Here is a 23,817-nt window from a genome sequence, read left to right as displayed (position 1 = left end):
TAGCATGCATCTGGATCAGAACTGGTGCATCTGGGCCTCCAACTGGTCCCCACATGAGATTTTGGTGTCACATGTGGTGGCTTTACCTGCAGTGCCACAACACTGGCCCCAAACCATAGTACTGTACAACTCACACTACTGTGAAGCGACTGGCAAGCTGGTAGCCATTGTAACTAAATGCTGTGTGTGTTTGCCAACCTCTGAAACTGTACAGATGCGATAATAATTAATCATATTGGAGGTCAGATGTCTGGAGAAGAATGTAATAAATGTGTTGGGGTCCGTGATGATGGTAATGGGAAAGAAGAAGAAAACACACTTGAATGAGTTCTTTCCACATAGATCATTTTACGTGTGATATTGGATTTTACTTTTTAAAACTCTTACAAAATTAAAAAAGAATATCAATATTAAATAGAAGGCCTAGGGTCCCAAAATCTTCCACTATGCAGGAGATGGCTTCAGGCCCACATGGGCTGCCCTACTCCAGCCCTAGAGAATAGTTAATGCCTTGAACTATTCCTATTACCACAGGTTGCCAGGCCACCAAATAGCGAAGCCAATCCAGGATTTGTCCATAGAGAAAATGGGTGCGCTCCCAGCTAAGGCTCAGTTAAGGAGGTTGTGATTTGTATAGCCAAGTAGCAATATGTTCATCAGTAAATACCATTGGCAATATAATATGTGGACATATCATTTCTCGATGATTCCGTATGTGAATTAAAAGCCCCTGGCATGATTTTTATAGCATTGTCATTGTTACTTATACCACACCCAATTTCTCAAAACCAAAATGGTTAAAATAAAATTAAACACAAGAAAAGGAGGAAGCGAGGAATGACTATATTGGGAAACTAAGGTTAGTGGACACTGTTGTTAGGGGAGCAGAAGCTTAGCTCTGAATCTGTGGTCAGCACATCAGAGAATGACGCTGGTACATTCAAGAAGACATCCCCTCTCTCCATATTGTTGTACTCTTTGATAAATTGTGATCCGGGAACTTGGGGTAGAGTATCTCTGATGGCAATTTTACACATGAAAGAGCAGTTTTTCACATTCAGTGAAATAGTAGTTTTTTGTTAGAATAGGTGGGGTTGGTCTTGTGGCCCAGTGAGTTAAGTCGCTTTCTGGGACACCTGCATGCTGTGTCATACTGAGTGCTGCTTCTGATCCAGCCTCCTGCTTACGTATCTTGGCTGGCAGAAGCGGGTGGTTCAATTGCCACTCACGTGTGAGACCCAGACTGAGTTCTGGGCTTGTTGGCTTGCTCTAGCTCAGCCCTGGCTTTTTAAGGGCATTTGGGCAGTGAGCCATTGGAACGAAGACCTCTCTCTCCATCCCCCGTGCCCACCTCCCTCATTCTCTCTTTGTTGCTCTGCCTTTCAAGTAGATGAACATAAAGATGAAAACTGAAAAATTCCCCTTAACAAAATATGGACCTTTTCTTGGCGAATCATGCTTTTTATGCACGTGGCTTAATTTTTCATTAGCAGAATTAGTAGTTCTTTTCATGAACAGATCGGCTAGTGTAGCCCTTTTGAGAACATGTAGCATTCAACACTTTAGACTCTCAAGACTATAAAGCAAAATGAATTACCCTTTGTTATTTAAAACATCATTAAAGGTGACCTCTGTGATCATCTTGTTACTAATCTGTATCAAACATGTAGGTACTGCAGCTTCATCAGTACAAAATCCCATCCTCCTAGAAGAAATGGAATGCAGGGACTGTGGGTAACAGAAAGGAGGAGGGGAGGGGGAGTCCCCCACAGCTTGGAGTTCAGGCACCGACTTGCCAGGAGGGCCAGGCTGTGGTTGGAGCAGGTTGGGGCAGTAGGCGTCTGTTGCCATGACACCACTCTGACACCCAGAGAGCTGCTGATCGTGCTTCCCTCTGATTCCCTCTTGGACAGCCCTCCTTGATTTTCAAAGTTCAGAGATGGGGACCTTGTTGCCAGGATCCACTACAGCTTTGGAGTTGGTGAGGAGTAAGGGATACAGAGGGCTCCAGGGGGCCAGGATCCCTTTAGTCCTGCAAAGCGTAGCTGCCTGTTACTACAAAGGCTGCCAAGAAAAGAAGGAGGAGGAGGAGGAGGAGGAAGAGAAGGAGGAGGAGAAAGGGAAGGGGAAGGGGAAAGAGAAGAAATGAAGAAGAAAGAAGTACTTGACCAGTTGATCTCTACCTCTCTGGTCTCATCTGTTTAAGGGGCATATGCTACCATTTAGCCCATTACCCCTGGAAGAGATAGACCATGATCTTTGGGCCAAGACTAAGCCTTTGTGGTCGGTTCTGAATGGGGGTCATTACCTTCCCCAAGACCTCAGTGAAACTTGCTTTTCTTCAGTCAAGCATCCCTGGTGCCTTGGCAAAGCCTAGTGACTGCCATCAGCTGCCCAGGTCTGGGAGTCTTCACTTCTCCACATCATTACCAGTGAGGTGCAGCCTAAGGGGGTGAGGCATAGCCAGGAATTTAAAAAGCTGAGACCCAGTTGTTAATTTCTGGGAATAATAACATTTGAAACAACTTTAAAAATACTCTTCTTTGTATGCCCCTAGTTCACATTTCGGACTTTCACAATTTCAATCCAATGTGTCTATCCACCAGCTTTCCACTCATCCAATCTAACAATCTAACCACTGGTCCAGCCATCCATCCTAATTATGCCTCCATATTTTTAACATCCACTCATCCATCCTAATTACTTCTTTGCATTTTAGTGTCCATTCATCTATGTTAATACTTGCTTTGCCTTTGAAGCTGTCTTTCGTAATGTTCCATCACATTTCCATCAATGCCCTTCATATAGAAACTATGGAACACGAGCAGGGGTTGTTGGCATTTAACTTCCACACTGGGATGGTAACACAGACATAGAATGAAGGATAGCTAAAGGCATTTTGAAGAGGTGGTTTGAAATTGCTGCCACTCTTCAAAATTAATATATTTGTTGAATATGGATTGAAACACTTAAGGTAATATTTCATAACTTTTCAAAAAGGATACGGGTTACTTATCATCCTCTTCAAATCAACCTTCTCTTTGCAGTAAGGGCAAGTCTGCTTTTTCCCAACGATGCACCAGCCCCGAATGCAGAATTCATGAAAGCTGATGCCATTTGTTAGGGAAACTTCCCGTCACTTAAAGGGTATTGTCTGCTACATGGGGACATGGAAATGATCCTGTCTTCAGAATCTGGTGGTAGAGGGTGGCAGATGATGGGATTCAGTTAGGACAGCTAAGCCTCCAAGGACAGCGAGCCTGTGGTGGGAGCAGTAGTCGCCCTTCCCAAGGGATTTGCTTGGCTCCTTGGCCTTGTAACAGTGCTTTCTTTCATTAATGGCTTCTGGAGCTGTGTGTCCTTGTATCTTCCCACTTCCTGCATCATACATTTCTCATGGCACTTCCCAATTCTACTTCTTCTTCACCACGTGTTACCTCTTGATTGGAGGCACATCGACGAGTGTAAGTTATTTGTGGCCTTGTGGCTTAACAAATATTCATACATTTTTTTTACCTTAATTCTATGATGGATAAGGAGCCAACCATTGCTGAATGAGAAATGGAACTAATAAGCACAGTTCTCAAACTGTAGGTGTTTACAAATTCATGTGCCTTCATCACCTTGTCCAGTAGGCGGCCCTTTTCTTCCAACTCAAGAGTGAACCCAGTGTTTGCTCACAGCACCTATGTTCTTATGTGTGTGAGATTGTGTCTCCCTCATTGCTAGGCCCTCAGAACCTTAAGTAGTGCCTAGAAGGCACTGATCGAATCATGCAAAACCAATTATGTTTGGAAAGTCTTGTTTTCAAATTCCCCTTGGGTAAAATGATTTGTAATGAGATCCGCCCTATTGATTGATTGATTCCCACAGCTGCTGTCTCTGATGTGACTTTCCGGGCCAAGGCACACTGATCTTGTGACTGGTCTGTCACAGACCCACATTAAACAGCGATGATGTAGAAGTTCCCTTCCCAACAAATGTGTGTGTAGGGGAGGGGGGGGGGACGTCTGTTTTCACTACTATATGACTATGCGGTAAGGGCAATTAAGAGTTTCCATTACTTTCTAAGCTTAGAATCAGGCTCTTTATAGCAACATGCTTGGATGACTAAAAAATGGTGTAAAACAGCAGATTTTGAACTCTAACTCATACAACTCTGAGCAGAGTCTCACAAAGGGGTGGGGGTCCTAGAACCAGCCCACAAGGCCCACCCCTCCTTAACAGTCTCATCTTCAGACTCTGTGTGCTGGCACACACCTACCCTGGCAGACTCGCTCCAGCACAGTGTTCAGCTAAGCCCCCCTTGTTGATATGACTCATGCTTGCCCACTTCTTATTAATATGACTCATGCTAAAAGGAGCCATTAATAATAAACCCTGCAAAGCAAATGTAAAGGTGAATACATTCTACATGACATATGTACACATGTACTACAATCCCTAAGGGCTTTTAAAGGGCAAACTGTTTCCACTTGCAAATGGCAGAGGGGCTCGCTTCCAATATTTGAAAAGGGAAATCTTACTTAAAACCAAGGCCAAGCTTGGAAGATTTCTGCAAAGAGTGATAATTTTTTGGGAAGGAGGTTATACTGAAAAAAAAAAAAAATCGCACTGTAGCATTGCAAATGGGATATGTTTGTGTGCCTCCTCTTAAGTTGGTAAGGTTTAAATGTTGAACAAGTGGAAACTGTCCAGATGTAACAGAACTGAATCATGGGCACCGGACATCGAAGACATGACTGACCGAATTAGGTGGGCTTCAGCAGCAAATGACAAATGGTTCAAGCATCGCACCGTGCCAGAGCTTTGAAGTTATTATTGTACTATAAAATGCAGGTAAATGATCCCTCTCCATTTTCTTTCTTTCATTCTTTCCTTCTTCCTTCATTTCTTCCTTCCTCTCTCTTTTTTTTTAAGATTTATTTAGTTTTATCGGAAAGTCAGATAGACATAGAGGAGGAGAGACAGAGAGGAAGATCTTCTGTCCACAGGTTCATTCCCCAAGTGTTTGCAATGGCCAGAACTGAGCCAATCTGAAGCCAGGAGCCAGGAGCTTCTTCCTGGTCTCCCACATGGGTGCAGGGTCCCTAGGTTTTGGAACATCTTCAACTGCTTTCCCAGGCCACAAACAGGGAGCTGGATGGGAAGGGGGCCACCGGGATTGGAACTGGCGCCCATATGGGATCCGGGGCGTGCAAGGTGAGGACCTTAACCACTATGCTATCATGCCGGGCCTCTTCTCTTCTCTTCTCTTCTCTTCTCTTCTCTTCTCTTCTCTTCTCTTCTCTTCTCTTCTCTTCTCTTCTCTTCTCTTCTCTTCTCTCCTCTCCTCTCCTCTCCTCTCCTCTCCTCTCCTCTCCTCTCCTCTCCTCTCCTCTCTTCTATTCCTTCCCTTCAACTGAAACACAGATTACTGGCCAACCCCAGCACAGTGTTGGTCTCCATGATTCCATGGTGAGGAAGCACAGATAGCTTTGTTCAGGACTTAGGATGCCAGTGTATTGCAGTGCACTTAGGACTTTCTTAAGGATTCCTGGAGTTCCTGGAGAATGCTGGTTTCCAGTCCCAGGCTTGTGTGAATCTATTCCTAAAAAATTAATTAACACATGGTCCTTTGAGTTGGAACGCATAGATAGAAGAGTCATGTGACCCCAGAATCAGATGCTCAAACGTGGGCTGCTCCTCCAAGGAGCCCTATTCCCTGTGCAGCCTCTTTTGAAGACCAAGGCTGCCTGTCCTTCCTGGGGTACCCTCAGGACAGTCAGTTCCCAGGGATTATTTCTGGGCTAAGTATACTTTACACTTTCTGGGCTACTGAAGTTCGAACATCAGCTCCATGTGGATAGCCTTGAGTTCCTCCTGAACCTGATACTTCACTCTTCTTCTTACTCCCAAAGTTCTCTGCTGGTTCATCTTGGCTGCTTGCTCTCTGATGGCTCTCCCCAGCCTCTCCAGCTCACAGCCCTGCGAAGGTGTCACCTTCTTCCCTCATGCAATGTAAGTTCTCTTTCCAAAGGAAACAACTGGAGGAGGTGGCAGCTCACCACAGTTCATTAGTTAGCAGGGATGATCAGAAAGTCTCAAAAAGTAAGACTGGGCTGGGGGATGGAAGTCTGGGATGCAAGGATGGAAGCTGTGGACAGGAGGAAGGCAGGAGGGGAAGGAGGAGGTATGAGGAAGGTGAATTCATTTCCCTTGCAAAGGATACACATGATGACATGAAAGCTGGTAGGTATTTTCAATGAGTCCTTCTTCATCAAGCTCCACAATGATTTCCTGCCCACAGACGGCACAGATATTATCCGACAGGCTCCTCGTGGGCATCCCGCTGATGCTGTAGAACTTTGGAGGGGGTGGGGGGGGGGACGGGAAACAGCAGAGCATTGATGGAAAGGAGAGAACTCATCATACCCAGATAGGGAAGCCAATGTCTGGTCCTGCGGTGGGCAGCCCCTGGCTCTCTGAATCCTCAGGGCTTCTAAGCAGCCTCAGACCTCGAATCCATTTTCTGTAGCAACAGTGCTAACAAAGGGCAGAGGTTTTCAGGCTAGAGTCTGCTGAATCCCAAGTGGATGCAAAGCACATTGCTAATTATAACTTCTAATCCACGCGCCACATTTAGGGCTCCTTTGGGAAACAGGGAGTGTTATAATTTGGGGCCGTAGTGTGGAGTTACACATGTCTGTCCATTGAGTCACCCTTCCCCTTCCTCTCCTGGAGACTCTGAGTCAGCCATCTGGAGTCAACCCAGGAGTCAGTGATTTCTTTTTTGTCTGTTTCACTGAAAGATTCATTTATCCAAAAGACAGAGAGATTGAGAGAGAGAATGAGAAAGTGAGAGAGGGAGAGAGAGAGAGAGTGAGAGTGAGAGAGACAGAAAGAGAGAGAGTTCATTTTCTGCCTCACTCTCTAAATGTCTGCAAGAGGGTTTGGGCTAAAGAGAAGCCAGGAGCCTGGAGTATCATCCAGGTCTCCCATGCGGGTGAAAAGGGTCCAAGCCCCTGGAGGCCATGTTCCACTGCCTTCCCAGGTGCATTAGCAGGGAGCTGGATTGGAAGAGGAGCAGTCAGGGCTCAAACTGGACCTTGTGTGGGATGTTGGTATTATAGACAGTGGGCAAACCCACTGTACCACAAGGATGGCCACAGTTTCTTTTCTAATTCCCACATTCTGGATGGGAACATTCAGACTATTAGAAGACAATGCCCTGAAACTTGGGGACATCTATATCCTCTAGTGCTATTAGACTCCTGAAGAAGCTTTCTTTTAAAAAGTGCTCATTTTGTAATAGTTTAAAAAATATAAATGAAGGCCAGCAAGTGTGGAAGAGCACCGGCCATGCTGGCATCACATAGGAATGCTGTTTGAGCTCCACTTCCAATCCAGCTCCTTGCTAATATGCTTGTGCCCTTCCTGCCTCCTGTCCCGTGGCAGACCTGGATGAGGTTTCAGCCTCCTGAATTTGGTTCGGCCCAGCCAAGTCATTGTGGTCATTTGGAGAGCAAACTAAGAGATAGAGGATCTTTTCCCCTCCCCCTTCACTGTTTCTCCTTTATTCTCAGTAGCTCTGCCTTTCAAACAAAGGATTTTTTAAAAAAAGATGTAAGGACTGCACAGAGAATGGCCACAGCTAGTTTTATCTGTTAGTGTTATTATTACTGGGTTTGTTTTAAGGAATTGGCCCATGTGTTGTGGCGGCTGTCAAGTCAGAAATTAGTAGTTCTGGCCAGCAGGCTGCAAGCTGGCAACACCTGACGTTGCAATCTTTAGGCAAAATCCCTTTTCTAGGAAGCACCAGCATTTTTTTCTAAGGCCTCTGATTGGTTGAAGGTATTTTCCTTTATTTAAACCCAAATGATTGGAAGTGGATGGATAGCCTAGCAGATGAAGTGCTTGAATCCCACTTCAGTGGTACCTGACTTTGCTTCCCAACTCTAACTTCTGACTCCACATTTCTGCTAAGATAGGTGCTGGAGGCATCAGTGATGGGTCCAATAGCTGGGCTCCTGCCACCCACATGGGAGATTTCAGTTGAATTCTCAGTTCCCTGTGTGGGCCCTGGGACCCAATGAAGGTCCTGTCAATGAAGGCATCTGGGAAGGATCCTGTGGTGGGGAGCTTTTGGCACCTCTTTGCCTTTAAAATATATAAAATTGACAAAAAAAGAGGAAAAAATCAGTTGGCTGTAGATGTCAGGCATATCTATAAAATATCTTCACAGCATTATTTTGAGCGGTGATTGACCAAATAAATGGAAATTGCAGCCTAGGCAAGTTGACCCAAAATTTAACCATCATAACCACCTTAATGACAAAAGAGCCACTCAGATTATGGACCCTTATCTGCATATACTTGTCTATTCACCTCCATCTGTTTATTTATTGAATGATTTGTCCATATCATTGTGGACTCAAAGCTATTGAATGCTTTGGCTTCTAACCCTATACTGTTGCTACTACTATTCTGTTGCTCCAATTGCAGCTCTGGCCATTGGAGAACTTTTGGTTTGTTTCCATGTCTGACACATCCTCTCAGTGTTGGGTTCTTTCTTTTGCTTTTTGCACTCTGTTACTTTCTGACCCTATGATTCTCTAAGATCAAAGAGGAAATTTCTTGCCCAGATCTATAACCAGCCATTTCTTCAAGAAGCCCTGGTTTATTTTATTGGAAAATGATACTAGAAAACAGGATTTGGATGCTGAGTGTGCTTATGGCAATTGGGTGTCCCTGGTCCAGGGACCTCTAGCTGAGGGAATATATCTGTGTGTAATGATACAGGTGGATACATATTCTACATGTATTTATTTGCATATATATTTTTTAAAAATAGGATTTAAATAAAAGGAAGTAATTGGAATTTTAAAAAGATTTATTTATCTTGTTGAAAGGCAAATCTAGAGAGAGAGAGAAAAAGAGAGAGAGAGAGCCAGAACCAGAGAACCAGAGAACCAGAGCACAGCCAGGAGCTTCCCCAGGTCTCCCACATGGGTGCTGAGGCCCAAGGACCTGAGCCATCCTCCACTGCTTTCCCAGACCACAAGCAGGGAGCTGGATTGGAAGTGGAGCAGTTGGGACTTGAACCAGCACCCTTATGGGACACTGGCACTGCAGGCACCTGCTATGACACACTGTTGGCCCCTGTTTCTCCAATGTTACCCCATTATTGTGTACATCCTTCTAGCCTGTGTGTCTGTCATCTCCCACTCGGACAGTGAGCAACGCAGCTTCCACTATCAGTCATCCACTGACATAGCTGTTCAATTTTGGGGTGCACATCTACTGAGGACAACAACTGTATTACCTAGAGCACAACGTTTATGTCTGGTGCATCATACTTTTAGATTTGTTGTTATCACTCATTTCTAGTTATGGAGGCCAACATCTCCTGCCCAATCTATTCCTGTCCCCTTCCCCAACCTCCATCAGTGAGATTATTTCACACATATGTGGTACAGTAAGAGTCTTTCATTTCCCCCACTGTTCGCATGTTATCCTGGGATTTTCTGACTTGCTAAGGGTCTTTGCAGTTTGCATCTATTAAGGTTCAGCCTCTCTCTCTCTTTTCTCTCAACTGCCAAGTTCTACAGATTTGGACAAATGCATGTTGTGCCAGGGAACCGCCCCCCCAATGAAAGGACTATGCAGAATAGTTTCTCCACCATCAAACACTTCTTGTGCTTCACCTGGCAGACCCTGCTCATTCTCTAACCTCCTGGTAACCACCGGTCACTTTCACATGCTCTACAATTGTATTTTTCCAAACATCACCTAAAGGGAATCATGCAGAAGGAAGCCTTTTTGGACCGGTTCTATTCACTCACCAATATGCATGTGAGATTCGTCAGTGGTTTTGGATAGTCCAGTAGCTCATTCCTGTTTCCAGGGTGTTTGGTTTTGTCTACATGGCCCCACTCCTGGTGTGTAGACTTAGGGATTGGCATGGGAATGGAGGTCGCTCTTTGCTACTTTCTAACCTCAATAACAAGCACATGCAGGCCTGAGTATAGACGTACACACTCATTCTAGTAGTATAAGTCACTGGTGGCTATGCCAATGATTTGAGACTGTGATTTCTATAGATTGGTAGCTGGCATAATGATGACAGAGAGTGACAAGATGTTGCTGACTGGTGTGGTGGGATCAGGTGGGACGTCTCCAGGGAGTTGGTGCTGAAAGAATCAATCGCCTCACCACTGGAGAAGAGGACACACTCAACCCTTCTCTTTCTCTGCTGTTCGGAAGAAAGAACAGAGCTTTGGAGATTGTCTAGGGTACATGTCATCTGGTTCTGCTTGGAGTAGTAGAGTTCCTTTCTGGGAGTGTCTTAAACCTGATAAGAAAAGCAGTTGTTCCCTTGGATGAAACTTAGCAAGGTCATGCCAAAGGTATGCCGTTGCAGCATTTAACCATGGAGGTTGGATTGCAGGCGCAAAGACAAGAATATGAACAAGAGCCCGTGATGGAAGGAAAAAATGATGAAGTCAAGGTCATGCCTGCTTGGGCCCTGCCCCAGGGATGGAGAGAGGAAATTCACTCTTCCCTTGCTCTTTGTACTTGTTTCTCTACTTTTTATTTGAGGGTGCACCAAGATACAGGCAGAGGACAGGAGGCTGAATTCCTAAAGTGGATGGCTTCATCGTTCCTGGAGACCTTGGTTGTAATGCCACAGATGAATGTTATATATATATCCATCTCACTGAAAGGGTATGTCTAGTGTAAACTGCTGTAAAAATCACACAGTTTTTAAGATTCTTTTATAAAAGGCCAGACACAGTACACACAGTCCATTTAGCATACTTTTTGTATTTCCTGCTCTTTTGGATGCTACCCATGAGAACCAATTTCATGAAAACTATACCCTGTGCACTGTTGATTCTGGAGCGTCTAAGCAGCACTGGGTAGGACTTATATTTCCATCAGGCAGAATTTTTGGAAGAAATAAAGGGGCTTTGTTCTGATTGGCCTTTGATTAATCTTTTAAACGTTGGAAGTTAGAATATGCTAGCTGTGACCACCCAGATAAGTAGTAACATATTTTATTTATAAGGATGCCTCACTCCCACCCTCAACTATTCCATAGAAGAAATGTATCTTCCATTAGTTACCAAGAACATGTTTGATACAAGGAGAATCCAGGGTCTCACTAGGTTGGAAGGACCAAGGTAGGACTGAAGAGAACAATCATGACTGTCTGGAGGCAGATTTAACTATGTCTGAAAACGAAAGCAAGTATGTGAGAGGAGACCAGAGCTTGTGTTGTATGCAACACCAGAGAATAACAGCACTCACCCCGATAGTGGAGGCCATGTAATCCGAGCAGATCTCAGCAAAGTCTCTCCCCATTACTCCGTAGTAGAGGCTGTAGAACAAGGCCACAATGCCAAAGTCCATGGAGTCTCTAGCTTTGATTCTGTTGAAAACAACAGCATAAGGAAATAAGCAGCTGGCATTCGTTTGCAGAGGAAGGCTGGAGTTTGGAGAATACATCCTACCACTGTGTCAGCAGAGTCTGTCAACAGTGTCCCCATTTTTTATGTAGTTTTTTTTCTCATATGGAAGAATGAGAAATTCTCTAGTTTCCTCAAATGGCACCACTCAATGCCAATTGACTGAGGAGTTATTCAGTGCTCTGCTCTTACATGTGAAGGATGCACACTAAAACCTCCGGTGGATGCCCGAAACTGGGGATAGTATCAAACCTTACATGTGTTATGTTTGTTCCTATACATACATCCTTATGAAACAGCTTAAGGTAGAACCTAGGCAAAATAAAAGTTTAATAATACTGACAGAAAGAGAATAAATACAAGAACATACTGTAATACAAGCTTGCATTTTGGGGTCTATATTAAATAAAGTAAGGGTTGCTTGAACATGGACACTGCACTGACATGCATTCTAGGAAGAGAGATGGCTGTTTACAGGCAGGCAGTGTATACAGCGTGGATACGCTGGCGAGGGAGATGGCTCATGTCCTGTCGGGATGGGGCAGGACAGTACCAGATTGTAATGCACTACTCACAACAGTGCAATATGTGAGATTTACTATTTCTGGAATTTTCCATTTTGTAGTTTTGGATGGTTGACCATGAGTAACTAAAGCTGCAGAAAGCAGAACTGGGGCCAGGAAAGGCTACTGGAGTCTCTGCATCCTTCTCAGGACGGCAGTGCTTAGATAAGCTGATCTCAAGCAGCGGTTACAAGGTTGGTTACACACAGAAAGATGTGGGCAGCTTGTAAAAATCCCCATCTCCAGGTCACACCCATCATGATGATGTCAGCGGCTCTAGTAAAGGGACCTGGATAGCAAGCAATTTTGAAGCACCCCTGACCCCAGATAACCCTACCGGGTAGCTAACATTCAGAACCACTGGGGCAGTGCTTCCCAGCCTTAACAAGCATAGAGTACAATCACCTGGGAAGACTTAAATGCTTGATCTAGGATGGTGCTTTGTCAGGTGCCTCCACTTTTCATCAGAAGTGTCTGGACACTCTGCTTCAGTTGTCCAGCATGCTTTTAGCAATTTACTTATTTTTATTGCAAAGTCAGATATACAGAGGAGGAGAGACAAAAAGATTTTCCGTCCGATGATTCACTCCACAAGTGATTGCCACAGCCGGAGCTGAGCCGTTCCAAAGCCAGGAGCCTAGAGCCTGGCTCTGGGTGCAGGATCCCAAGGCTCTGGGCTGTCCTCGACTGCTTTCCCAGGCCACAAGCAGGGAGCTGGATGGGAAGCGGGGCTGCCGGGATTAGAACCGGCACCCATATGGAATCCCGGTGTGTGCAAGGCGAGGACTTTAGGCATCAGGCCACCACGCCAGGTCCCCAGCATGCTTTTAAATACTTGATCCTACCTAAGAAATATTTGAGATGGAGATTATCATCCCCACACTTTTGCATGTCAAAACATGGAAAGTTACACAATTGACACAAATCCAAACCAGGAATCAAAGCTCAGATTTGAGGTCCTGTGTCACCTTGCCACCACTGTCATGTTTTCATGGAGGAATGATTTACAAGTTTGTGACAGTGCTTTGCTTTATGTTAAGATCTCTTTATAAAGTCAGAAATGATTTTCAGTCATTTGCTTGGTTATGATATTTGTCAGAGAGTCTTAGAAACCAGCATTGGTGTGCTGAGTTTGACCATTTTGGGGTCAAGGGGGAGGGTGTGAGAAGAGTTGACTATCCCCCCTCTGGAGCCTTCCTCTTATTTTTGTACAGCTTATTTTTGTGCTGTTAATCTGAGGAGGAAGTAGTGAAGGCAGACAGCTTTATAGACTTAGAAGATATGGAATCTTTGGAATCAACAACAGGGATACTAACATGTTCCTGCATATTTTTGAGAATTAGGACAGTGAGGGCTGAAGATTACTGTTCCCTCCAGGTCTAGGATGGTGGATGTTCCTAATCTACTAAAGAACAGCACAGTAACACACTTGTGGCTCTAGAGGAAAGAACTGTAATACAGTGACAACAACTAGGAGTAAGAAATAATTCCTGCCTAGCCTGGGGGTGATGTTCTTGATATGCCTCCGGGCAGAATTCATGAATAAGGCTCTTAAATCCTTGTCAGGTAATAAGCTTGGAAAACTGTAGTCCCAAGTGATTTTGTTAACATTTTATAGCTACCTACACCCATGGAAATAAGGCATGATAAACAGATGCTATAGAGACATGAACAGGGCCCAGTGTGGTAGCCTAGTGGCTAAAGTCCTTACCTTGCACACGCCAGTATCTCATATAGGCGCTGGTTCTAATCCTGGCTGCTCCATTTTCCATCCAGCTCCCTGCTTGTGGCTTGGGAAAGCACAAGCTTTGAGGACAGCCCAGAGCGTTGGGACCCTGCACCCACATCGGAGACCCAGAAGAAGCTCCTGGCTCCTCGTTTTGGATCGACTCAGTTCTGGCCATTGTGGCCACTTGGGGAGTGAATCAGCAGATGGAAGATGTTTCTGTCTGTCTCTCCTTCTCTCTGTAAATCTGACTTTTCAATAAAAAATCAACAAAATTTTTAAGAGGACACGAACAGTGTCTTTTCAACTTGCGATAGTAGATCTGTCCAATGGTGACCTATGCTTTTCCTACTAGCAAACATTAGGCATTCCCTCTCTGATAAGCTTCATGAAATGCCCACAAGGCCAGCTGACGGGTGGCCATGGGAAGGCCCCTTCTCCCAAGGCAGCTTCTGCATCCGCTCACCTTCCTTAGCTTCCAAGTCCATGGCTGCTGATACGTTTTTCTATTTTGTTATGATCCCAAAGATCCAGAGGAACTTCAGTGTGGGAGAGACCTGGGAACTTGCTCTTTGAGCTGCCTTTGGCAGATGTGTGCCCTGCGGCCAGAACCCTGGGCTGCTGCTCCAGGCTCTGCTTTGTGACTCATGTTCACAACAGGTTTTTGCACACTCCCCCTGGACAAGAGCACGTTCTGGGACACAGGCGTGAGTTCCCCAATTTCTGTTTGTCTTCCCAAGACTTTTTGAGCTGCTACCCTATTAATTATCTTCCAACAACTATCCGCCCCCCACCAGCCCTTGTCCTTAGTTCTTGCCTATTCTGTCTGTCACCAACAAAAAGGATTTTCATGGATACCAGAAATAACACCGATGGAGGTGTAGCCACAACTGCTCGGTCATGCAAAGCACAGCGATGTTGTTGTTCACGTGACATTGCGTATAAGATGGTGGTCCCGAAGTTCATACTACCTAGTGGCGTCATAACCCTCTCGGTTTGCTTGTGTTCATACTGTGATGTTTATCACAATGATGAGATTGTTTCATCATGCATTTCTCAGAACCAACCCACGACAATGAATCATAATTTTGCATATCCTCCTAGTTACTTTATAAAAGTAGAAATGAACAGATGAAACACTCCTCATTTCCTATAAAATACTATCATTTCCTGACATCAATATGAAATGTTTGTCAAACTGTATTTAAAATGCTATGTGTGTTATGCACTTATTTCATCTTTTAAGTCTCAGGAGTCACAAGGAGCTAGAAGCTTCTTGGAAATTATAGCTCTGGAAATTTTAAGAGAAAAAGATACACAAACTGTTTGGAACCTGCCTAATTTGGGGGAAGGGAAATTTGAAGTCCAGTAAGAATTATGGCCTCACAATTACAGGTTTGCTTTCACTGGTGACATTTAAAGTAGGGTCAAGTAGAGGTTCTCTTTGTAGCTTCTAAATTATACACTTATTTTGCAGGATGATCCTTTCTTAATTTCCTGCTGATTTGCTCCAATGGTGAGTGTGTGGATAGCTGCTTTTAAAAACCTGGCCTACACAGAATTAGAGGGTTGAGTGCTTCCAGATAGAGAAATGAGGTGAGGTGACCAGGTGAATGTTCCCAGCAAGCAAGACACGAATAACTTAACGAAACATACTTACTTGAAAAAGAAATTGAATCCACACATTGTAAACATAATAGCCAAATAACCCACAACCCCAAAAGCATAGGTGAGCTTGTAGATTAGAAGAAACCATTTGTAGACCAATCTGTGGAGTGAGAGTTGGGGAGAAACAAAGAGTGCTATGAGACATAGCGTCATTGTTAACACTGATACAAACAAAGCTTGTGTTTCTGTCATTTCATTCCCAGACATACCATACTGAAGTGCATACATTTGTGAGTTAAACTCAAGAATAACCTCAAGGTTGGACATAATGGCAACAAATGAGATACACTGAGTATCATGATCATGTTTACATGTGTATTTGTTCTAGGCTCCCCCTGTAAATATGGCCTCCAGGACTGATCACTCTTCCTGGGGTACTACCTCCAGGCCCTTGGGTTAACGTACAGTGGCTTCAGCAGGAGTGCCTTGTAGACAAGCAAAAGATAAAAAGTGAGGAGAAGACAACTTGAGGTCCCCACTAGGAGTCTCTCTTCCCTTCTGCTAGGCTGCCCCTCAGTCTCCAGCCCCAGCGCAGTTATCACCTGTCATGACCCAGCCCTTGGTCCAGCTCCTTGCTACCCATAAAATACCTCTTCCTGGCCCTGGGGAGGAGCCTCATTTCCTTGTGCTGGATGGATGGGTTCTTTGCAAAACCCAGCACTTGCAGCGTCTCAGTGGAGATGAGGTTGGAGGGTGGGAGTGGAGAGGATCTGGACGGAGCCCCTTTCCTTATCCTGTTTGCTTCCTTCTTCACTAGTGATCAAGGGCCCTAGACAAACTGCAGAAAGGCCCATGTGACTGCTTCACTGCTGTGAGGACGTGAGAAGAGGAGGGGGGTCTAGTTCTGTCTCTGATAGGGCCACATGAGAAGCCCATTGGAGCAGGAGGTGGTGGAGAAGAAGCTGGAGCTGGACTGGTGCCCCTAAGAGCTCACCACAGCATAAGCCTCTATTTTTCCCTTGACCCTTCCTCTCATATCCTCTTGAAAGCTCATCTCTTTCCTGTCATCCCAACTTACTCTCAGAGTCTCATCCTGGAGATTTGCCTCCAGCCTCCTATCCTCACTCTCCGAGCCCTGTCCTGCCCTCTCACCTTCCCCAGCTTGCCCCCTGTTAAGGCCAATGCACACAGAGCTTCAGTTCTGTGGCATTACTGGTGCAATACTTCAGTACTGTCTCATTTTAGATTTTACAGAATTTAGTTGAAAAGAAGAGAAACAGAGAGAGAGAAATTTTTCCATCCACTGGCTTATTTCCCAAAAGTCTGCAACATCCAGGACTAAGCCATGCTGATCTGGGAGCCTGGAACTTTAACTGGGTCTCCCACAAGAGTGGCAGGGACTTAAACACGTGAGCCTTTACCTGCTGCTTCTCAGGGTGTGCATTAGCAGGAATTTGGAATCTGAAGCAGAGCCAGCATTCAAACCAAGGCCCCCCAACTCATGGAATGTGAGTCTCAAGAGGCATCTTGACGTCTGTGTTAAATGCCCACCCTTTATTCAGAAAGATGCTCTATTTTATGGAGTTCCTGCCATAAGGGGACTTACAATTTTGGAATGGAGGGGAGAGTTTCTGGGTAGCCTGAGAAATGAGCAATCATTTATGTCATTTCTATGGCGGAGATCTTTCTCTTGTTCAAGCAAACTGACAAACAAGAGCCTCGTGGCTGGCACCTGCTCCACACGGGTATGTCGCACCCCTGTTGGCTATGCACAGTCAGACACCTGTGTGGGTGCCTAAACTGGCTTAAGTGACCATGAGGTTGTGTTACTTGTAAAGGGGACTAGAGAGGGTTCTTCTGCTCCATTGACTCTTGAGCTATCAGATTTACCCACTGGCCAGTGCCCAGCAGTTTGGATCACTGCCCAGTGCAGCCAGATCCGAGTGGAAGTGTCTGCTCCTGAAGGGGGAGATGATGGGGAAACAGGCAAGTCATGAGCAGGTCTCCACGCCCGGATCTCCAACACCAGCCAGCACCAGAGTGTACATCATTTGATCTCAGTACTCAGTGTACCGCCTTGATCTCAGTACTCACTGTACCGCCTTGAAGGGCACCTCTCACCCCTGGAGATGTCTCAGTGCTAACAACTTTTGAAACCATATGTTTTCCCTGTGCAAAGTGGTCTGCTGATTTAAGGAAGCCACCGCAGCATCACAGCCTACTCCTCTCAGACTGAAATTCTGGACTGTGCCTATGGAACCTCAGCTAGCTTCCTTGGCACTCCTTCCTGCGATCGTCTCATTTACGACATGAGGGTGAGGACACCAGCAACTCAAGTTGTTCTGAAGATGATGTGAGAGAATGCAGCGATGGCTAAGAGAGTTGGCACATTCAGTGCTTAATGTGTCGCATCACTCTTATAGATGTGTTAGAATTTCCATGTCTTAATCTTCCTAGGAGGGTATGGGTTCTATGAACTTCCTTGCTCCTCAGGTATACACTGGAAGGCCTATGGGCAAGACACAGAATTGCACTTCTCCTTCAGAGAAGCTTCCGAAGGCAGAACTTGGCCTTAGGTTAGAACTGATCTGGGTCAAGCCCAGCTCTTTGTGGCCAGTGTGTGGCCTGTTTCCTTGAACCTGAACTTGATTTCTTGCAGCCAACCCAACTGTAGTGAGAGGAAATTCAGTTCCCTTTCTCTGTACCACAGCATGAACTCCCACCAATGGAACAATTGGTTGTTCTTTTCTATTATTTATTTTCATTTTATTTTGAAAACCAAAGAGATGGAGGCCTGGTATCTACTGGTTCAACCTCCAAATTGTTGCAAAAGTAAGGTCTGGGCCAGGCCGAAGTCAGGAGCCAGAAATTCAGTCTTGGTCCCTAGAGTGGCAGGGCCCAAGCACTTGAGAAATCACCTGCTGCCCCCCTGGTTATGTGTTTGCAGGAAGCTGGAATTGGAAATAAGCCACGACTTGAATCAGGGACTGATATGGGTTATGGGCAAATCAAACAACATCTTAACTGCTGTGCAAATGCCTGCCCCCACAACTGGGCTTTCAATGGAGTTGTTGGTGGCAGAGACCCCTCTCTGGGACTTGTCTCCTGCATTGATGTCCAACATTCCTAGCCTGTAATGAAATTCTCTGTTTCCAAATGGGAGACTGCAAAGATGCAACTCATGTAGAATATGATGATAAAGCAAAGATTCACTGAAGATCCTGGGGCATTCTAGTCTCCAGTCCTTGCATTGTGATTGCTTTTCTAGAAGAGGCCCCATTAGCTGTGCCAGCAGTGGCGTGTGTGTGACACTCTCAGCTGAGCCACATGGCTCTGAGAGCATCTAGGAGGGCTCAGGGCTGTGTGGGTGGGGAGAAGCTGAAGTGGCTGGGTGGGAGGCGTGAGAGAGAAGGCACCACAGCCTCCAGAGATAATCAGCCATGGAAGGCAAGGAGGCAGCATGTGGGGGTTTCTTATAACACTGTTTCACAGCCCAGAGCAAGCTGGTATGCACGGTCCAGCTGTAGATAGCTAGCATCAGTCACTGGTGGTGGGAAGGAGCCATTCTCATGGGAATACAACCAGGGATGGCAAAAAGAACATTGCAATGTGCCCAAAACAAACTACCCTTACCAATCTTACATAACTCACATATTGTGAGAAAGAGGAAGGGTGCCCCATGCCCATGTCTCCCACGTGGAGGACACAGAGGGAAGTTCCAAGCTCTTGGCTTCAGCCCGGCCCAGTGCTGGCCATTGCAACCAGTTAGGGAGTGAACCAGTAGATGGAACATTTCTCTCTCCACTGCCCGCCTCCTGCCTTTCAAAATAAGATTTTAAAATCTAGGAGAAAATGGCTGGATAATCATAAAAGAATTTCACAGAAGTTCCTGGCTTGTTCTCTAAATCCATCAACATTTGAAATTGTCATATTGCTGTTTTACAAACTTCCTCTCCTTTCTGTTGATCGCGATGGGGCTTGGGATCCTGCCCCTGGAACAAGGACAGCAAAGGTTGGCATGTTACGAGATGAGATGTACTTTGAGTAGGTTTGTGATGGACAACTTCAAGACATTGTCAGGTGATTAATGTGATCATTAGGACAGAAAGCCTCAATGGTTACGAGAGCGATAAGTTGTCCTTTACTTAACAATTTATTAGATATTGGTGAGCTGAAACAAGCTTTCAACTCTTGCTCTATCTTAAAATATGGATGGCACAACTCAGAGGGCGAATAAAATTCTGCACTAATAATAAACATGCAAATTGGGCTCTAGAAATTCTAAATGATAGTTTCACTTCTCTTCTTCATGGCTTTAACCAGCTGATACCTGCAGGAATAAATTCTACAGATGTGTCTACATTGCCATTAAATTGCAAGTGGTGACCAACAGCTGTCCAGTTGATCTCTACATCATTTCCCCCATAGCAGAGGAAGTACATCACCCCCAAACCCTCCCCACAGAGATGGAAATCAAATATACCTTTCAATGTTTCAAATAAAGGGAATGAGGGGAAGGAAGGACTGGAATCCATACCTGGGCGTTCTCCCCGAGAGAGGTTTTCGGGTAGCTCTGAAGAGGATGTAACTGGTGATGAGGGAGAACACGCCCCACAGAGAGAGAAAACGCCACCAATAGAGTTTGATTGTGAAATACACGGGGACCACCCACATCTGTAACAAGGTCACGAGCTGTCAGAGAAAGGGACAGGAAGGCTTTTAATGACTATTCCTGAAAGGCGCTTCTGTTATTCATTTTTTACTTCTTTATCTTTTCATTTTATGTGAGTGGCAGAGAGAATCTCCCAGCCACTGATTTACCCCCTAAAGTCCCACCACAGTCAGGACTGCACCAAGCTAGAACCAAGAGTCCAGAACTCTCTGTGGGTCTCCCATGTGGGTGACAGGAAGCCCGGCATCGGAAGCTGCCATCTGCTGCCATCTAAGGTGCATATTAGTAGGCAGCTGTATTGGAAGTGGAGGAGCTGTGACCGGCAGTCAGACCCCCCCTAATATTGTTGGCATGTAGGCATCCCAAGTGGTACCCTAGTGCTTTGTCAATGCCCCCATTTCAGCATCTCCACTACTACCGATTCCGAGGTCCTTAGCGGAAGCCACCTTCACCATCAAAATCTGCACCATCTGACTTGTACAGCTTGCAACTGGACACCACCAAATGGACAGGTACCGTTGTGGAGAGAACTGGCATGTTAAGCTGAGAATTCAAAGGAGATGTTTATCCAAATCTTATCTTTGCCCCCTCCTTTTATCTGACCAAGATGAAAGGCATTTGGAATGTCGACAGCTTGGGACAAGTGCACCTCACTGACTTGTAAGATGGGGGGTATTGTGCTGATAGCCAGAATAGGAAAGCCTCCAGAAACCCAGCTGCACCACACAGAGCTAACGGGCCGTTGGGACTCCTACGTCCCTGTGTGACGGAGGCACAGTGGGGTAAAGGAGGAAGTGGCAAGCAGGTCTCAGAGAAGCTCTTGGGACCTAGTCTGCTTGCTCTCCCCACGCACTCTGCAGGGTACACCCTCAGCTCAGCCTGGAGCACCTTGCCCCTGACCTTGGGTCTGCAATGCACCATCTTTCTCTGCTTTAGTCACTAATGCCTGTTCTAGGCATTCATGGTAGGGACTGTGGGTCATATTATTTCCTGTCCCTCTGCATAACCCCTCTGGGCTTCTATGCAGCCCTGACCCAAGTCCAAGTAGCTGTCAGAGGGTTCTTTAACCTGGCTGGCCCTGATCTCACAGGTCACAGGGCATGACAGATGAAACTGATGTGTTGTAAGGGGTCACTCACTGGGTGTGGTTCCTGGAGCGAAGCACTTCCTACTCCTGAGAGCCAGCCGGAGACAGCTGTTCACCTCTCTTGGGGAGGTTTGGATAGTTAGTGGAGGCCCTTGGTCTTTCCTGATCGCACTCAAACTAACCATCTATTACCTCCCAGGAATGGATAGAAGGGGGGTGGCAAACTGGTTTTGTCTAAAGTGAGCATGTTGCTTTATTTTTGGTGGCCCTCAACGTGCCTTGTTCAAGATGTGGAACCTGGATCTTGGCTTCCTGGTAAAGTGCCTCATGATCAGTTCATTACACCTGCTAGTTGTGCCATATTTTATCATCCTGAGCACATGAAAAAAAATCCCCATCAGTTGTTTAATTTAAAAAATTAATTTATTTTAAAGATTTATTTATTTTTATTTGGATGGCAGGTTTACAAAGAAAGGACACACACACACACACACACACACACACACACACACGTCTTCCATCTGCTGATTCACTCCCCAAATGGTTGCAATGGCCAGAACTGAGCCAATCTGAAGCCAGGAGCTTCTTCCAGGTCTCCCACGTGGGTGCAGGTCCCAAGGCATTGGGCTGTCCTCAATTCCTCTTCCGGGCCATGAGCAGGGAGCTGGATGGGAAGTGGAGCAGTCAGGAGCCAATGAGGGCCAGCCTACTACACCATGGCACCAGCCCCTTTCTTCCACTTGTTAATCTGCATGGTGAGAGGGCGAGACTCAGTAGGAAGAGTGCAGGGTTACACAGCTGGCTTCTGTGATAAGGTCTTTGCCGGTAACAGTATAAGTTCAAAATCCCAAGCATTTGTCAGATTGGAAAGCATTTCCCAGATCCCCCATTCTGTTTTGATTGCTCCAACGCCATGAATTCTTGTTGGAATTGCTGGTAATCCTTTTTTCAGTGAGCAGGTGTTTGAGTGAAAGCATTTGGAGCCGGACTGACAGAGATATATGGAGAATGCAGCAACTAAATATCCTAGAACGTACTTTCAACAGTTTAAGGAATACTTTCAGAGAAAAGTAAATATCCTTTACTCTTGCCTGAATAAGAGAATTGCTTTAATTTTCCATCCTATTTTGTGAGTGTAGCCAATGTAACTAGTTGGACCTCTAGTTATGAAATTGAGGGGTTGCTGGCATGGTGGTGGAGTGGGTTAAGCTGCCCCATGCGGTCATGTTACCAGCTAAAGACCTCAACAGGCCTGCAGAATATGGATCAAGTGTGTAACCCCCTATCAACTGTGTGGGAGACCAAGATGGAATTCCTTGATCCTGGCTTTGGCCTGGCACAGACCTGGCTGTTGCATCCATTTGGAGAAAGAACCAGCTGATGGAAGACCTCCATCTCTCTCAATTAATGTTAAAAATAGAGGTGAATGAGATACAGACAAACAGGAAAAACAAGGTTATCTTCAGGAAGCAGAAGTTTGCTTGAGAACCTGAAACCACCTGCTAGGTAACCAAGTTTGGTTTGGCACTAAACTCTCACCCACTGCTGTTGAAAATAAAAAGTGTGCAGTCCCTTCAAAAAAACCATCTCCTCAGTATTTTGTTTCCTGTTGCTGAATATGGAGATGGTTATCTATCACAAATTAGCCAGGCGCTGATTTTTAAAGTTCGTTACGTCTGAAATTGAAGGAGGAAATGAGCATGCGCTCCATCTTTTCCACTGTGATCATCTGCCATTGGCAGTTTGCATCTGTTTGAAGAGTTTGATTCACTTTTGCATCTCTCCTGTGAAAACACTCAAGTCTTTTTTTTTTTTCAACAAAAGGTTCAGATCATTTCAACCTAGTGAAAGTATTATGCCTTTCTGTTTTGTACTTTAGATCATAAGGCAACATTTACAAGCCTAATCCATTTCCTCAAATTCACAGAGTACCACTCTACAATAGCATGGTGTTACATTTGGACTATATTGTTCTAAAACCAGTCTCTCCCTGTGGACCCATAAGTATGTACCATTTCTAGAAGATTCAAAGCTTCTCTAACTTGATGCCTGGATATAATTAGCAATAAAGAGCAATGTTCAATGTATAGATTCACTGCTTTTGAAAATCAGCTTTGAAGATCAGAAACAAAAAGAAAACAAAGCATAATTATAACATATTATGTATGCAAATATTTAATTTTCTTAACTTATCTTTAAAGTGTATACCCAGTCCCATATTTTCTCAACATGTCAAGGGGGGAAGGCCAGACAGTTGCATTATAAATTCAGTAATTGTATAAGGAATCATTTTGCAAGCAGGGCCACCTTTCACAGCAATTTGAAAGATTCTTTATCAATTTCCAGAGCAGTTAAAATTTTTCATTTTTAATAGTAACTGCCACATATGAAATGTAGGAATGTTATGCCTCATGAATAAACACATGAAATATGTGCGTCTCATACATGCAAGGGAAAAAACCTGGCAGCTGGGACCCATTAATGATGCCAGAGGGGTCGCCATCTGGGCATATGAGTATGGAACACATCTCCATTGCTGGCGCGGGGCGGCCCCTGCGTCTGGATCACATCATTGGCCTTCTCCCCACCCACCCATCAGAGCAGGAGGAATTTCCTGACAAATCGGATGCGGCCCAGAGGTACCATGTTGTATTTTTTTTTTTCTTGTTGCCATGCACGTAATGAACCAGAAAAGAATTGCAGATTGAGTC

The 23,817-nt window shown here is 45.2% G+C and overlaps 1 protein-coding gene across 2 annotated transcripts in view; it reads right to left on the bottom strand.

Annotated features, from left to right (window-relative positions):
• Window positions 1-304: 304 nt before the first annotated feature.
• Window positions 305-23,817, bottom strand: part of RNF175 (ring finger protein 175) — a 41,489-nt gene continuing 17,976 nt past the window's right edge. For both annotated transcript variants that reach the window (XM_004598471.3, XM_058666743.1), the window contains 6 exons: window positions 19,885-20,039; window positions 15,400-15,507; window positions 11,293-11,413; window positions 6,212-6,345; window positions 3,006-3,107; window positions 305-602 (listed from right to left, as the gene is read on the bottom strand). In XM_004598471.3, coding sequence (XP_004598528.1) covers window positions 482-602; window positions 3,006-3,107; window positions 6,212-6,345; window positions 11,293-11,413; window positions 15,400-15,507; window positions 19,885-20,039 — 741 coding nt within the window. In that variant the 3' untranslated portion in view covers window positions 305-481. The remainder of the gene's footprint in view (window positions 603-3,005; window positions 3,108-6,211; window positions 6,346-11,292; window positions 11,414-15,399; window positions 15,508-19,884; window positions 20,040-23,817) is intronic.

The sequence above is a fragment of the Ochotona princeps genome, chromosome 7, assembly GCF_030435755.1.
Source record: "Ochotona princeps isolate mOchPri1 chromosome 7, mOchPri1.hap1, whole genome shotgun sequence".
Taxonomy (NCBI): domain Eukaryota; kingdom Metazoa; phylum Chordata; class Mammalia; order Lagomorpha; family Ochotonidae; genus Ochotona; species Ochotona princeps.
This window is presented reverse-complemented; position numbering and strand designations above follow the sequence as displayed.